This window comes from Actinia tenebrosa, unplaced genomic scaffold (genome assembly GCF_029948245.1).
Source record: "Actinia tenebrosa isolate PJP-AT-01 unplaced genomic scaffold, QUT_ActTen_1.0 PGA_scaffold1__47_contigs__length_23844297, whole genome shotgun sequence".
Lineage (NCBI taxonomy): Eukaryota > Metazoa > Cnidaria > Anthozoa > Actiniaria > Actiniidae > Actinia > Actinia tenebrosa.
The window spans coordinates 5,142,416-5,160,586 of NW_028292578.1; the positions used below are offsets into that span (position 1 = coordinate 5,142,416).

Genomic DNA, 18,171 nt, shown 5'->3' on the forward strand with positions numbered 1-18,171 from the left:
CAAAAGGTTGCCTGGTCAAATGTTGAGTCAAGTGTTGGCTAAATGTTGAGTCAAGTGTTGGATCAATTTTTGGCAAAATGTTGGGTCAAATTTTGGACGCAATGTTGAGTCAAGTGTTCGTCCAGATGTTTTGACCGTTTGTCAGGACCGTTACATACACCTCCAACATTGCCGTATGTTTTTGCTATTTCCTTATTCTGCTGGGGGATTATTGCAAACGACTGGCTTCTAAAGAACCAGATAGTTTGCGGTTATTTAGCATCATTATATTAACTAATATTGGTTTATTTTATATTATTAACCAAGAATATTAAAGATATGAAAAAAAAGTTGAACTATCTCGAAAAAGCTCTCTGCCTAAAACTAAAATTTAATCTTAATAAAAAAAAACGTAAATTTATCTATAAATAAAAGCTAAGGCCTATAAATTTGAATATTTGCGCCTCTTTTTCATCACTTAAAAAAGCTTATTACGAAGTAATATTACAATTATGCTGGACTCAATAGATATTAAATGTAGTTAATTGGTTTCGTTATTTGGCCTTAAAATTGCATACTGATAAAAGACGTAAAGCTAAAAAAGCAATAAGGTTTATTAACACTACTCGGGCAGTGGGCAGTCAGGGGCTAAATATATTGGGGATCTCCAGGTAACATATCTCCAAATAACATATTGTTATCCAAGACAGTAATTTTCTTCTTTTATTTTGATAATTGTAGCGTGCAAACTTTTTTATTCGAAGAAAACCAATTTCGAACGTTTTCATTTTACTCTCACTCAGCTTAAGTTTGCTTCTCAGTCTAAGCTGCAGCTGCAGCTTTAGTATAAGTTGGCTATGGAATCTGATCAAGTGTGAATTCAAACCTTGAAGCCTTGAACACCGGCAAGCTGACACAAAATATTCATCACTTTTTTTAAAAAAGAAAAAAAAAAAAAGTATGGACAAATGGAAACGACTAATTCTTTTCAGTGGTTTGCTGTGTCTTTCAGGAACAGTGGGTAAGTTTGCGAAATTTTGCGTTATTTTGTACTTTGCTTCTCATTTGTCGGTTTTCATATAGAGAACATTTCAATGATACATGTCTAAAAAAGAATTGATTAATAAAAGTTTTTTATTTCTGAAGTATTTCATATATAAATATTTATAGAATTGACAAATTCTATTTTTCTCTCTTTTATCTTTGGCTTTCCCTTTCTATATCTAGCTGCTCGTAATCTTGAAAATGTAAATACAATGCATCATATCTGAGAGGATTCAACAATCTTAGAATAAGGAAGAAAAGGGATATGCCATAATAGCTTCTCAAATGTTCTTCTTTTCAGTTGCTCATGACAATGAAGCTACAAGTGCATGTAAGAACTACGAAACGCTTCCATTGAATTGTGTCGAAAGTCATGTCTATATTCTTGGCGTACCTTCCTTCGGAAGGCCTTGGTATTTATATTCTAAAATAAACGAATATGGATATAAATGTACACACAGCAATTGTGCCAACATAATCAGTCAAACATGGTATGTTCTTAACGAGTATTCTAGTATCCGTCGAATCCCAATGATAAACTCTGGGTTTATGACAATTTCGCAAAGGTTTTTACAGTCGTCGAAAAATAAGGTGGGAGAAAGAGAGAGAGAGAGAGAGGGGGGGGGGGGGGGGGGGGGTGTTATAACTGGGAGGACAAAAAAACAAAAAATTGAGTGGAGTGCCAATTCATAGAAATCTCTGAAATTTTCATTTGAAATAACTTTTCGAAAATAAATATTTTTGATGCTCTTTGTGATAGTAGTGATTATTTTTTAAAAATAAGATTTTCTTTTTAAAAGTCAATGCTGGTCATTATTGCATGTGGTCTATTTGATCTACTCTCTTTTCTTCCCAGGTATAACTTGCACTTCGATGGACACTACTACATGCTAGCCAATCACGTACGTTCATGTTATACATACTCGCTTTGGCTCGCTGAACGTCATCCATCTGATATGGAAAGCATAAGCAAGAAAAGAGCCAAAATTTTTAAGGAAGATTGTTCGAAACAAGAATCTTTTTATCTCGATATCGTTTGGTGTCAGAAGGGTTATTTTTTGTATCGATTTAGCCAAAGCGTGAAGATAATGGAACACTGCAACAACAGTAGCCCAATCCAACAGCAACATCCTTTTTACTTCATTATAAAAGGTTTGTCATATTATCTTTATGTGCCAATTATTCTGGCGTTTATCATTTAATATATATATTCTCTGATGTTTATTACTATTTCAATTCGAAACAGGATCCCACAAAATGAGCAGTTCGTCAAGCAACGTCTGGGTAAAAAGTTATGCTTATATAGGTGTATATATATTTATATAAAAAATGAAACACATTACGAGTATACTTATCGAAAAAAGTTGTTTGGAAAAACGAAATGATTAAATCCACCCGTTCATGATAACGCTAATTTTAACTTCTTATATTTTGAATTATTTCTAGCAAAATTCATTTTTTAACAAGACTGGAGTTGACGTTACTAGTAATTATGCTTCAACTGAAGGAATGCCCATTTCTTCAAGTGTATCTCCCACATCGTTTGACATTGTACCCCATCATACGGCGACAACAAGTCTTCCTGTTCACCTGATCTCACCAACTCCTTATAAAACATTTAGTTCCCTGGCATCAACGATTTCCACCGAAACAGTCAGTTTTTTGAATAAGCCGATATCTACTCAACCTTTACCTAGTCAACCCGGGATATTTCCAACGTCTTTGACCTCTTTATGGCATGATTACTCTGGCGTAACACCTCGCAAGCCATCTTCCATAGGGAGTACAGGGACAATACAGCTAACAACTGTTAGCGGCACAATGGTTAAGGGTATGTACGATGTGTTAGCACGTACATTTAGCACGTGCACGTTCTAACGATACTTTATTGTAAGCTCCTGTGTGTCTATGTGAATAAATAAATTACTTACTTACTTTAAGTGTAGCTAAATGTTCAGTCCTGTTTTGATTACTTGCTCATTTGCTCAATTATGCTTCAGCTGAAGGAATGCCCATTTCTTCAAGTGTATCTCCCACATCGTTTGACATCGTACCACATCATACGGCTACAACAAGTCTTCCTGTTCACCTAATCTCACCAACTCCTTATAAAACATTTGATTCTCTGGCATCAACGATTTCCTCCGAAACAGTCAGTTTTTTGAATAAGCCGATATCTACTCAACCTTTACCTAGTCAACCCGGGATATTTCCAACGTCTTTGACCTCTTTATGGCATGATTACTCTGGCGTAACACCTCGCAAGCCATCTTCCATAGGGAGTACAGGGACAATACAACCAACAACTGTTAGCACAATGGTTAAGGGTATGTACGATGTGTTAAGTGTTCAGTCCTGTTTTGATTACTTGCTCATTTGATAAATCCTATTGATCAAAGGATTGATTGATAAAATAGGCGGGCGGGTTGGCGGCTGATAGATAGGAAACGAGATAGATAGATAGAAAGGTAGATAGATAGATAGCTGAGGAGTTGGTAGGGACAAAATGAATGAATGGATAGATGAATGGGTAGATGGGCGAATCGATGTATTGTGGTCACAAGGGTGATTGGGAGATTGGCACGGTACAACAGTAACAGACACCAATAAAAAAGGATTGATCCTATATTACCGACGGGTATGAGATGGATATCATCCTCATGAACTAGCCGATATAGAAGCTCATTTAATTAAAAAAATAAAATGCCCAAAACTTCTATATCATTTTGCTATGTTTTGTTCTTTTATTCTTTATCTTCATGTGAACAAGACGATTTTCAAGCGGTTTTTGTCGTTAAACTTATTGGCGAAATGTGGAATAACATTCTTCTTACGAAAGATTCACGAACAAATATGCTTGTCGACAAAATTACCAGCAATGTAAGTGTTGATCTGTAAATTGAAGTGCCCCCCCACCCTCGCCTCACCCACATCTCAATATGATTTTTCCATGAAGTGAATAGTTGAATGGTAAAATATCTTAACATCTCCAGAATGGGTGTAAGATTATGGAATCAAATCCCAGATCATATAAGGAAATTATTAAAAAATAGCTTTAAAAAAGAAATTAGGTCATTACTGTTTAAGAGTCTAGATTTAGTTGGTTATTATGTTGAAATTCCAATGATGTTTAATTCATAATTCTTGATACGACTTCTACTTCCGTTTGTGTTTATGTCTCACATTTCATTTTATCCAATTGTCGTTTATATATATATTATAAACTATAAATGTGTATCGATATTCATTATAAATAACGCTTAATCATATCTATTAATTGTAAATATTATTTTCCTTTTTTGGTCTTTATTTGCACCATAATATTGTAATTATTATAATTATTATAATTATTGATGTTTTTCTTTCCTTTTAACCTGCCTAGAATAGCTTTAAGCTACTTGCAGGTAAAAGTGTAAATATTAATGTATTAATTTAAAACAATAAAATGTCAAATGTCAAATGTCAAACATGATTTGACTGATGTGTCTTGGAGATATCGAGGTTTATACTTGTAATATGCTAATTTGAAAATTGAAACACTGATTACCACGAGAAAGCAAATTTGCAATGATTTTTCTATCAAACCTGCCGAGGAAGACAATGACGTTTTATACAGAATATTTTACTTCCCAAGAAAAAATTTGCATATTTAATAATGCCTCCTATGACATCACATTCCATAACATATTAAAACTAATAAACCTTCGATAGCTCCAGGGTGAATCACTCAAATCCTCTAAAGATATTTTGCCATTCAACTACTTCACTTCATGTAGAATCAATAGTGAAAATTGTGATACAGGTGAGTTATTTTAAAGTGTTTTATTGGATCAAAGATTGAACTTGAACGTACAAATTTGCCAAGCGCAAGCACATTGTCTTTAACCAGCTGTATTTAGTGAATGATCCATCTTTTTGAAGAACACTTTTCACCAGCATAAGTGTTTCTATAAAACGCGGCCTGTTTTCTTTCCCGTTTTCATATAAAGCACGTCGAAAAACACATACCAAGACGTCTGTATATGGCTTCCCTAAGAATATTTAGACCGTTGGAAATTTGATTGACGGAAGCCAAAATCCCAGAAGTCATAAATTACGAATAGTTTTCTGGTTTGCTCAATTAAAAAAATAGGTACAATACTTTTTCTTTTATAATCAAAGAAAATTACGTACAATGAACTGGAGTTCTACATTGTTTGACTATTAGGTGAAGGTGTTTTACAATGGCGACAATAGTTTCAGAGAAGTAACTGTTCACTCCTTCAGGTAAAAATGTTCAACAAAATATTGGCATACGCTAAAGCATTGGTACATATGGTTTATAGGTAATATAGCTAAGTTGGGATACTTCTTTCTTTCTTTCCTTCTTTCTTTCTTTCTTTCTTTCTTACTTTCTTTCTTTCTTTCTTTCTTACTTACTTACTTACTTACTTACTTACTTACTTACTTACTTACTTACTTACTTACTTACTTACTTATTTGATATTCATTTATATATCCATGCGTCCATGCGTCCATGCGTCCATGCGTCCATGCGTCCATGCGTCCATGCGTCCATGCGTCCATGCGTCCATGCGTCCATGCGTCCATGCGTCCATGCGTCCATGCGTCCATGCGTCCATGCGTCCATGCGTCCATGCGTCCATGCGTCCATGCGTCCATGCGTCCATGCGTCCATGCGCCCATGCGTCCATGCGTCCATGCGCCCATGCGTCCATGCGTCCATGCGTCCATGCGTCCATGCGTCCATGCGTCCATGCGTCCATGCGTCCATGCGTCCATGCGTCCATGCGTCCATGAGTCCATGCTTTTTCAAAATCTAGATGTGATCAATATTCTATGTCATCAACAGAAAAGGCAGTGTAATAGCCACCTTTAGCATCAGCTATGCAGCATTGGGCTCCATTCAAATCCTGAAGATACAAGAACATGTCACGATGACTGGAAAAATATCGACAATTCCGGCAAAGATTCTGAATATTTCATCAGATAAAGGTAAGAGCAGATACAATGGAACTGGCAAATTATAAGAATTTATTTTAAATGAAGTTTTGATTCAAACACTTACAAGTACTGCTTGTGAATAAAGTAATACATGTTTCTGGACTCTTTTCTGGACTTTTTTTCAGTCCCAAATGCTCCTACAATAACGTCTGCGTCAAGTTTTAATTCCACATCTATTCAACTCCACTGGACAAGTATTTCAGATGCAGGAGGCATGGGTTATCTTGTCTACTACAAACAAGCTGGCAGCAGATTTGATCCAGTTCAGTTCAAGTCTGTAATGCTTGCAGTCACGCAAACAGTTATAAGCGGTCTTCGGGAATTCACAGGCTATACATTTCGTGTCCTGGCTTCTTCCAGTAATGGAAATGGAGTAGCAAGTGAACCTGTTACGATATCCACAGATGAAGATGGTGAGTAAGGTGGTTGATCATAATAACAGTTATATTCAACGCCCAAAGCATATATAGGCCTAACTCACTGGACATGTTTTCACATTTAGTTTCAGGGTTATTTCCTCAAGTGTTATTTCTGTACCATTAATATGTTAATTTGGATGGATTGACAAATGATAACTTATTTCTATAAGAAATGATGTAATGTTCTGACATGTGAAAATCATGACACCTAAATGGATAATAATAATAATAATAATAATAATAATAATAACGATAATAATGATAATAATAATAATTACAATAATAATAATAATAATAATAATAACAACCAAATTTATTTATAGGATATAAGGATTTTGCTTATTTTCATTTGCCTATACCATTCATAATTATAACTCTAAGCATTTCGCTTCTTTTCTAGTTCCTTCCGTACCACCAAGCAATCTTAAACTTATCGTGTACAGCTCTACACGAATCAGTCTGTTGTGGGACGCAATCAAAGACAGCCAGACCAATGGCGTACTGCTTGGGTATAACGTATCATTGACATGGCGTGACAAGATGGATAACAGGCTACGTGGAAGTACTAGAGCTGTCCAACCAACTGGCGGCTCGGTCATACTTACACTGAAATATTTGCTTAAATTCACAATTTACTCATTAAAAGTATGCGGATTTACGTCAAAAGGATGTGGACCCTGGAGTAATGAAGTACACGCAAGTACTCTAAGAGATGGTGTGTTGAATGAAGTTTAATAATTTAGATCAATTCTAATTTTAAACATTATCCCCTCTGTCGTAATATTATTCCAAGGTTAGCGTGCGATTGCATAGGCAATACTAATGGGCTTCAAAGAATGTACATGAGATGACGTTATAACTTTGTGAAGGGAATTAGAATAACTGGAGAAAGCCAGAAAAAAAATTCTATATGGCACTGACGATGCACGTGCATTTCACACCTCCAGTGTTTTACATACAGTATTTTTCAATTATATTTAAAATAGCTCTCTTTTTCACCCAAATTATTGTAGTTCCCAGTCAACCTCCAAGTAACATCACTTATAAAAACTTTACTTCAACATCTTCTGCAACAATCCACTGGGACACAATCCCTCTCGGCCACCTCAACGGCATTCTTCAAGGCTACCAAGTAACCTACAAACAAATAATGCAGTCAGAACTACCAGTAGAAGAGGCAACAGATGTCACTAAGAACCTGGGACCCAACAGTAGTTCTTTGGAGCTGAATGACTTGCAAGCTCACTCCATTTACCAAGTAGAGATTGCTGCTGTGACTGATGCTGGAATTGGGGTAGCGCACACCATCTTTTTAGGTACTGCTGCATTTCTGGAAATTTTGCCCCTTAATAAGTCATGAAATGAGCTACATTTTTAACAGGTCTTTGAACGATTAAATCTACAATGTTGCATTTGTTCTTCTCCAAAATTAAATATGTGCGCTTGTTTGCTCAATTTCCAATGGAGTTATAAAACGCTTGCGCTTGAATTATCCAATGACATTGCTTTTGTTGCTGTTTAAATGTCACCGTCGGCTTCCTGGGATACCTGCCACGAAGCTGAAGGAACTACCGACGTTAAATATTGTTACTTTACCTTTTTACCTTTTCCTAAAATTAACTTTCCAGAAACCTGTCGCTGTCCAAAGACTCTCTACACGAACTTCTGGGTCCATCCTCCCTACTTGAACCAAAACACCAGTACTGGTGTCATTGATGGGATCTTCCCCAACATCGTGACCCAAATGCTAACTTGGGCCTGCGGTGTTTGTAACAACGGGCATGGAGATACGATACTAAATATGACGTCTAATGGGAGAGATATGACGTCATTAAAGGACAGTGTCGTTGGGGTAATAGAAGACATTGATGATGTTCCACAAGTCAGTTTTCCAATCTATGGGAACGAAGATATTAAAGAGTACAAAGGATCACATCAATATGTAAAAGTAGTAGACTCCCCTGGAATAGCATTTATCAACGTCCGACAAAAACCCAAAGTGATGAACTTAGCATTGGCTTGCTTACCTCTGATTGGTTTTGTTCTGTGTATAACGTATATCTCTGGTTTCATCATGTGGTTATTGGTGAGTAAGCTGAATATGTGCTGTTTTAAAGTCTTGTAGAATTACCTTATGGCAAAGCTTCAAAGATTTCATAATTTGTTTTGCTTCATTGTTATTTAATTGCCAACCAGAAATTTATTGGGCAATCCAGTTATGCAAAGTTGTAACGAAACTTTCCTTTGAAATAGTCTGAAAACAGCAATCCACTTGTTGATAATAGACCCCTTTACTTCGGGCGTTTAATTGTTTAAAATTTTTGACCACGTGTCTTTATCTTGGGAATATTTATTTTTGGCATCTATTGATACACGTGCAACCATCAAATATACTTAGGAGAATGACATGTGGTCTGAAATGGAAGAAAACAATGTGCCCAAGATAAAGTTGTTTGTATACCTTCTTACCTTGGTGATACTTTTTTCCGTCTAGCTATGAAGACTTTTTTATAACTCTGTTTTGACAAAATTTTTCCCCAATTTCACCATGTGATTACCTATGCTACACATTGCATTTTTTTTGTAGGAGAGGAAATCAAATAATGGACAGTTTCATGAAAATTTTTCAAAGGGAATCATTGATGGGTTCTGGTGGTCATTTATCTCCATAACAACCGTAGGGTGAGTAACAGTCCATCACCATGACAACTACATCATACTATTTAACCACAATAATAATCATAAATTTATACTAATAAGAAGCATGGCAATTATTTTAAAGAAAATAGTATTCATGAAATGAAATAACAAACTAATTTCCCCCCTAATGTAACGCCTTAAAGTCGTTGCCTACCTTTTTCTCATAGGTATGGCGATCGTGTACCCGTTTCGAGGCTGGGCCGACTGTTTGGGGTTTTCTGGATTCTGACTGGCTTGGTAGTCATCTCTGTTCTTATAAGTGAAATAACCAATTCCTTTACCACCCTTTGTATGTCGACCACTTACAACGATCACTTGATTTATGGAAGTAAGGTAATGTTTACCACCCTTTGTATGTCGACCACTAATAATGATCACTTGATTTATGGAAGTAAGGTAATGTTTATAACTATCCTTTGTATGTCGACCACTAATAATGATCACTTGATTTATGGAAGTAAGGTAATGTTTATAACCATCCTTTGTATGTCGACCACTAATAATGATCACATATGATGTATATAAGGAAGGTAATTTTTACCACTCTCCTACTATGATCTTGTATTTACTTTTCTGATGATTATTTTTTAAAAGGGGAAAAATGGTTCTGAAGGTAATTCGGTGGTGCGGTTAAAACCGGACCGACCGTACTGGTGGCAACTCCCCTGCCTTGGCAGGAAGTGTTCCCATAACATGTCTTGATGTTTCACTTGTTACAACCGTAACATCATTTAATGACACATTGACTTTAACCATGTGCACTACCGCTGGTCATAAAGAAATTTAACCTACCTTGCCTTCCAAAAAAATAATCTCTTTTGTTGACTTAAGGTTCACTTGTTTGTTTCAGTAACTTTTTAATAATCAGAAAGCTTTGTTCCCCCCTTCAGATTGCTGTCATTAAAAATTCGGTCGAATATAGAGTGGGAACACAGATGAATGCAATCATAGACAAGGGTAGGTAATATTGCAAAATCATTGTCCAGTTCAAAACATAGAACACTGAAGCTGAGACCAAAAGGGTATGCTAAAATAGGAATGACACAGTCGATATAAAACATGTGTCAAAAGCCACCATGCTATCCGTCAGTGCAATAATTCACGATGTGCATTCCACAACGAGTTGTATCCCTAGATACACCTTATGAAGGTACTTCTTATGTGACATTCTGGTCTCAGCTTCTGAATTCTTACCCAACAATCCCTTTGCAATTGAGGCTCCATTAACTATGCTTAACAAATTGATTTCAATAAAGCATTGATCAAAGAATCCAAATAATCATAAATATTATTTCATTTCTTTTGTAACCATAACCAGAATACCAATATTACAGTATAGATGATATCCATGATGCTTTGCAAAATGGTAACGTCTTTGGTGCATTGATTGACACCTACGTAGCCGCTGACCAAAAAGATCACTTGTTTGACGAGAACATTAAAGTGAACAAACTGCTGGAGAAGAAGATCGGTTACGGTGTTGTTTTGTCTGGGGACGCTAAAGTCGTACAAAAGAGATGTAATGATTTTATGAAAAGAAAAGTTGAAGAGATTTCCAAGGTTATACAAAACTACACAAGCACTCTAGAGGTAGGGGATTGACAAATTGTGATCATGTTGACTGCGCATGCGTAATCGTTACTAATTGCTGTCAAAATCAATTAGCTCATTTTACCTTAGATTAGCTCAAGTTGATATATACAAAATCAATATCGTACCCAGAGACTGCGTTTCTTCTGGCCTGTGGCGAAGAACAAGGGCTCTGGCACAATCCATTTTTTGAGACCAGGATTTCTTGGACTTCCGAAATAAGACCGCAAAACGTTCAAAAGCTTGCTAAAAATACGTTCCCGATTTCTAATTTTTATTTTGATCGGAAGTCAATACACAACTCTGTTTTAAAGCATGATTTTCACTGAGTATATCTAACTTCCGAAAAATTGCGCATGCGCCAAATTTTTTCCCGCCAACTTCACGCTTTCCGGCTGTTCGGTCGTAAATTTGCATACATAATTCATCGACATTTCGTAAGAGGTATGTTAGCCATACTTCCTTAGGTTTAAAATAGAAGGAAGCGTAATATAAAAATAGCTTTGTTGTGACATTAGCCCCTGTGTGGTGAAGGAGGGAGGAGGACTCACACCACATTTAGCTCATTAAAGAAACAAAGATTAAATCCAAAGACGCCTGCAAATGAGTCTATTTCGTATGTTGGGGCTAATCCTCAACAAGGGTATTCCGAAGTTCCCGCGTTCCTATGTTTCTATTCTACGTTTTCTGCATAAATGTCCCGCAATCCTTTGCGCGGTATATGGTTTACACGTGCTTGAAGTAGTTTGCCGTACTTGTATACCGTGGTGTCAATTCGGTGAGGTTTTTGTACTGTTTTCCTTTTTTATTTCCCTTCATACATTGTAATTTTAGATTTAAATAATTTTAGGTTTCACCGGGCCTTTTCCCTAGCCTGTTTTTTCGTGGTATTGGACTGGTTTGTGTGAATAAAGTTTAGCCTTTAAACTATGCCCGTGTAGAGCCAAATCGACACATAATCCCTTCGAACCAAACACGCTACTTCATCGTATTCCATAATCATCCTCTATGGCTAACTTATTGAGCTCTTTACATAAGTTTCAGCCCCCTGAAGAGAACGAATCTACAGAAAAGAGCAGCAATTTGTTTGAAGTCGAATCTGCCACATTCAAAATGGCATTGCTCTGCCTAGGGCTCTTACTGTCGATGGCTGTGATTGGTGGATTGATTTTGCACGTGATTTTGCTCAAGCGACGAACAAATAAGGTCGACAGAGGTATGGACATGCGCATGATTAAACTAGAAAAAGTAATTTAAAATGTTATAGTGGGAAGCAGATATTCGTAGTGAAATGAATAATGAAATGTGAATAATGAATAATGAACTATAATGAAAAAATAAACGGCATGAAAAGGAAGCATTTTTGTATTTTCAAGCATAAACGTTAACAAAATGTCGATGGTTTAGCGTTGTACACTGTAAAATCAGTCTGGCTGAAACAACAAAGCTAATTACGTTAAAACGCTGAAGCTGAGAGCACCATGCCAGTTTTAATTTCGTTGTTTTAAAAGGTTCGTAAATTAAGCCAATATACTTTTGTTTGTAACTACCGAAGATATTGGTTCTCCTTTTTGTTTGTAATAACCATTGTTTTAAATGTTGTTAATATCCACCGCACAACCAGTGAAAAAAAATCTTATTTGAGCAAGAACTTTGAAAGATTTCTTATAATAGATATGGATTCCAAAATGAACAATTTATATTCCACAGCTCATTCAAGACAGGTTGTGATAAACATGAGGAACGAAATGCGACAATTTGTCGATGTGTTTTATCAAGACATCAAGGCTAAGATAAGTGATTTAAAAGTAAAGCATCGCCAGGAAATAGCAAAACTCGTTCAATTGAAAGAAAAATAGCAAAGCCGATTTCGTACATGTCACAAGTTATAATTCTTAAAATATCGACATGACTTTTCCAAGACTTTTCCATGACTTTTCCATCGGACATATGGCTTTTCCATAGAAACTGTGATTGAACTAAAACAATGCCGGCTGGAATTTAAAGATGTAAGAAAAAAAGACCTAAAATAAATATTAATACTGGGGTGCTTGCCATTTACCAGGAAAAACTGGAATTAAGATTTGAAAAACAATTTGTTCGGAATGTTCCAAAAAAATCCATCTTCCAATTGAGATAACGCACTTTTCCCGCCCTCTTAGGCTTTTACGGAAGATAGACACGTGTACCATTTGCTTGTTACACGGGGCGATTCGCAACGACGATATTTTTGGCGATAAGCCGTTGCTCGAAAAATTGATGCCGTGTAACATGTCACGTGCGACGATCCATGGATTCGGCAACGCGTTATAAGATTTTTGATTCAGCTTCAAATACTCATAATGGCGATTTTGTTGCAAGTTGATTCGTGTACTAAACAGCTTCATCAACGATTTTTAGCGCAACGTATACCCAAAATGCAGTTCAATACTCTCATAAAAGCGAGGAGATGTCGACAAACAAGATGGCGGCTTTTAAAAAACGCTTGCAATCGTCCCATGTAACATGTTGATTTTCGAACGAACGCGAGAAGCTGATTAGTGTAACACCTATTAGAAATCGACAAGTCATATCGCGAAAAATAGTCGTTGCGAATCGTCTCGTGTAACATCAGTTTTGCCATTAGCTAATTAGCAAATTAGCAAATAAATGGATTGGTGTAAATGGTAAGCACCACAGGTTTACATATAGGCAATCGCTGTACACATTTACCAATGGTTTTGCACACGTGATTTGTAAATAGCCAAAAGTAGTGTGTGGAGAAGCCATAGGCCATAGTGCTTCTCACACTTCTTGAGTGCTTACAGCGCTTTATTTCTGATGGAAGCACGGAAAAAGCTGTTTTATTCGTTATATTATATAGTTACTAATTTTATTTCGCTATTGAATTTATTTACGCAAAAAGAAAGACGGCCACTGGCTGTAGCAGCACTTCACGCGCACGGATGGCGTCAAAGCAAAATTTCGACCACTTAGTGCGCGCGTACTATCCTTACTTTATAATAAAAGAATAAGGCACTGAAGAAACACACTAACCTAGTTCACCTAACTGATATATAATAATTCATAAAATTAAACTCGGCTTCAAAGAAGCATTTATTATCGATAAACAGCTGCAAAACAAGATTGCGTAGCAGCAAAATGATGTTGATAAATTATTAAACTCAGAAGAATATTCTCTTGTTAAACTTTTATCCAAAATCTACTCGATCGTTTTCTCAGATCCTAAGCTCTGCGTGAAACAACGCTTTATGGCTGTTGGTATATGAAACTGCTAAATTGTTTTCCCTGGTTCTCGACCGGTGACGACCAGGGTTACTCCGCGAAAACTGCAAGCGTAGGGTCTGGGAACAAAAATACCTTTAACATTACAAATATTTAATTGCAGCCGAAATTCAAATATTCTAAATTAATATTCTAAACTACTAAACAAACTTTGCCTTATATTTGTAGCATGAGTTTTTAAGGGAAATATGCATCTTTTAATTCCCTTTTAAATTTGATATCGGGTTTTTGGCTTTCATCAATCGAAAAATGCTGACATAAAAATAAAATAAAAAATCGTCCTAGACTTATGAGGGTAGCCATGATGAAATTGGAATTTAGAACTGATTTTTACCAAGGGAGGTAAACCGGAAAACCCGGAGAAATAAAACCCTCGAAGCACAGAAGAGAAATGAGCCGAGCGCATTCATCGCTACGCCTCCCATGCTTCCCATAAAAGAGGTTGTTTGAGTCGCGCTTATAAATATGGGCCGGTATGAATCCTGGTATGAAGGATAAAAACTAATATGTAAAATCCAACCATTGATATATAGAAATAAAGTTCAAGTTCAAATTCAACTTGGAGCCATTGTTTGCGGTTACCCATGAAGCAAAGTCGGGAAAGGCGTGATTTATTCATAATAATATATAATTTATAATAATAGTAATTTAGCGTCAATATACAATTATAGCTATAATAATATTATTCAGAATTCTTTAGCATACGCGCACTTAATCATTTTGAAATAAAAAGAAAAAAATGTATATATATAAGAAAAAAATGGGTAGGAATATTTTTATATTCCTTTTTGCCTCTATTATCATTTTATTATCTTTTTATTGCTGTGTTTATATTATATTTCTTTTTTTTTCTTTTTTTTTTTCTTACTCAATCTTTTTGTGAAATATTTTTATTATGCTCTTTGCCCTTTTCTTTTTGTCTTTTTTAATGTGCCCTCAATAGCCTGGGGCTATGGAGATTAACACGATATCAATACGAAAATCACTTAAACCCTCTTGAATCCGCTTAATTCTTTTTAAAGAAAGACCTCGTTTTGATAGCATCTTTCTTCTTTTCATTTGGAAGCCAGATAAGTTGTAAACAATTCTAAATAGTTGCAGGAAATCCTTTGTCCGGGTACTGTGAGCAGTAAAAAATGTTCATTTGGCAAGTGTTGGTGGTTTTGACGTGTTTCTCTTTGAACAAAGGTAAGCAACGGACAAAAGCAATGGGCTTTTATGCATTTATGTAAGGACTAAAATCTTTTGAATCGTGTTTTACGATTTCTTTACACTAAACGAACTACTGAAGAAAGCGTCACAGTCACCCTCATGGGAGCACCAGCTATTTAAGCTGTCGATTTAGTGTTGCATACTGGTAAAGAAAACTACAGAGTTAGGTATTCTACTAAAGGTCATTTTGATCACACAGCGCCCATTATTCGACCCGACGCACTTTTGTCTTTGCAATGTTTCAACTTTTTTTAGGAATTTTTGTTGTTAGGAATTAAAGAAATGTAATTCTTATTTTGATTCTGTGAAGCAAATGAAAACAACACAGCTGTCCTGCTCAATGAGAGTTTATTTCCATTGTAATATAGGGGATTTCTTTGTCCTAACTGTGGATGTTTAAAAAATAGAGTGAAAAAAACAGCGGTATACATCGAATGCGAAACTGGTGTATTGTAAATCGTTCATTCATTCATTCATCACTCTCTCAGTCACTCTATCACTCACTCACTCACTCACCACTGACTCACTCACCACTGACTCACTGACTCACTCACTCTCTCACTCACTCACTCACTCACTCACTCACTCACTCACTCACTCATTCATTCATTTACTTATTTATTTATTTATTCATTTATTTATCTATTTTTTCAGTTGTGGATTGTGATTGCAGCAAAAAGAAATTCGTAACAATATTTTTGGATATTGGAGGTTATTACAAGTACGATGGTTGTTCAAATAATATTGATAAGAATGACTGGTAAGTTTTCTCCCAATACTGACGTCAGTTAATTGAAAGAATTAATAATAATTTGACTATCTTTTAAAACCTTCTTTAAAAAATCTAAAACTAGTACTACAACGATGAAAACTGATGTTTTGTTTTCAAAGAAATGTTTTCTTCCGGGTAGAAGCAGTTTTTCCCATAGGTTAACGAGAAATACCTTTAATCACTTTCGACGCAAATACGCGAATTTCGACATGAATAAAAATAAACAAAAATACGTTGCAACATACCTTTATGTTTAGAGCGTAAACATCAAACAAACCTCGAGAAAAACGGAGACTAAAAGCCAGGTTTTGAGCGTGCAGGAGTTTTCTAATGCTTATTTTTTGTCAGTTGCTTCATTTCACCCTAGCTGATGATGGGCCATAAGGAACTCAAAGCTCGGTTATTTAAAATATTAAAGGTTGATGAAACACGATACACGAGAATTTACCCTCCATCCAATCAAATACCCAGAACACGGCATGATCAAGATGCGGACACGATCACGCCAAGGTCACGGCAATGCCAGACCAATCACATTGCGCGTAAAAAAAAATCAGCCAATTGAAATTCTAGAAAGCATCACGGTCACGGCACATCATGCTTACGGCACTGAGCTTTTCACAGTCATACGAAAACTGCTCTATACGATGAACGAAAAATTTCCCAAAACTGCATGAAGTATGAAGAAATTGCTTGTATTTGTAAACAAAACACGAGGTTTAAGTGTCTAACCCTTTTAATATTCAGTCCGAGTACACTGCGATACACGATATTAATGAAACGACTAAATTAGAAGAAAATCTTTAACAAAGAGACCCAAAATTAGTTAGATTCATCGTACTAAGAGAAAGGAAATAAAATTACTAATAGTTTCATTCAATATATTTGAAGAAAATAATCATCCTTCACTGACAAAGCTGCACACACAGAACAGTACAACTAATTAATTAATATTTTACAACTACGTCCAAGCTAAACAAGTAATTTTTTGTTTTCAGACTTCGAAACATTGCAAAACACCCAAACTTTCATCAGTTTTAAAATTCAATTATTTTGTCTCTTCTTAAGACATTTTAATTTCAAGTTTTAATATCTTGAATTATTATTTTTATATAACCAAAAAACTATGATTTCTATTGGTTGTTGTCAATAACACAGACTTTCTAGAACTTCCGCTTGAGCTTTCCAGAAGATTCTAATCAAGAGTAGAAGGAAATTGTTCTTAATGAGCATGAACGAAAATAGTAAACTTAACGAAATTCAACATTTGCTGCAAAGACGTTTATACTAACATCGCATGTCGGTTTTCCAAGTAAAGGAATAATACATACTTTACGAAAAAGCAAGAAACATTAAAACTTAAAGCTTGAAAGGACCAAAATTAATTTGTACCTAAAGTTTAAAAAAATATTAAAATTAATACTTTTCCTTTAATCATGTTTCGAGTTTAACATCATCATAAGAATTTATAACATACAAAATGGCTTAGACCTATCCAAATTACCAGTTATTAGCATTAAAATTTAAAAGTTAAAATTGCAATTGAATAATTTTTTTTGGACTTTCTTGAGTTCTTTTCTTTCTTGCTTTCTATCGCTCAGAGTTGGTTCAGAAACTCTTTTCGCGATTGCATAGTCAATTAAGTATGGCTTACGAGAGAGAAAAAGAACCCCCAGAGGATTAAGAAGCCAGAAAATTAAAAATTAAAAAAATATGAATATGATAATGAATGCACATATTATATCTCTTGGCGTGCTTGAAACTTTCTAAGTGTTCACTAACGGTCCTGTTTGAGATAAGAGCTATCAATCAATCCTTATTTGGTACCACATTTGCAAAATTGCATAAACTAAACAACAAAAATCCTGAAAATTGGTACGAGCCAGCTGTAATAACTATAGGCTAAAACATTTAGAGACTCTGCTTTTGCATATGGATAACTCAAGTGACGTCAGAAAAACATGTGACAACGTTTTCGATTCACATGAAAAATTAAGTTGAGAATTAGAAGAAACAGAAACGAGCTATAGTTGCCTCCATCTCCTTATTCCTAAAACGTTTTAGTTTTGGTGCAAGGTAATTAACCTTGTTTAGTCTTGAGGCATAACTGTCCATCCCCAGTAAAGATATGGTGTGGTTGGCAATTGGTTATCGACTAGGGATTGT

At 35.5% G+C, this 18,171-nt stretch overlaps 1 protein-coding gene across 1 annotated transcript; it reads left to right on the forward strand.

The window, feature by feature from the left end:
- Window positions 1-2,280: 2,280 nt before the first annotated feature.
- LOC116305831 (uncharacterized) lies at window positions 2,281-14,579 on the forward strand. Its single transcript, XM_089032172.1, has 16 exons — window positions 2,281-2,307; window positions 2,470-2,854; window positions 3,024-3,350; window positions 3,794-3,903; window positions 5,231-5,289; window positions 5,876-6,018; window positions 6,153-6,440; window positions 6,847-7,161; window positions 7,460-7,762; window positions 8,075-8,532; window positions 9,034-9,128; window positions 9,314-9,479; window positions 10,037-10,103; window positions 10,465-10,736; window positions 11,775-11,952; window positions 12,447-14,579. Exons 1-16 carry the CDS (start codon window positions 2,281-2,283, stop codon window positions 12,593-12,595), a joined length of 3,342 nt encoding a protein of 1,113 aa, XP_088888298.1. The 3' UTR covers window positions 12,596-14,579.
- Window positions 14,580-18,171: the final 3,592 nt, after the last annotated feature.

What these genes read in the sequence shown, in the direction of transcription:
- LOC116305831 (XM_089032172.1), top strand. Translation starts at nt 2,281, where the DNA reads ATGAGCAGTTCGTCAAGCAACGTCTGG. An exon ending in TAGCGGCACAATGGTTAAGG is followed by an intron (nt 2,855 to 3,023) that starts GTATGTACGATG and finishes ATTATGCTTCAG; the next exon opens with CTGAAGGAATGCCCATTTCT. An exon ending in ACTACACAAGCACTCTAGAG is followed by an intron (nt 10,737 to 11,774) that starts GTAGGGGATTGA and finishes TCTTTACATAAG; the next exon opens with TTTCAGCCCCCTGAAGAGAA.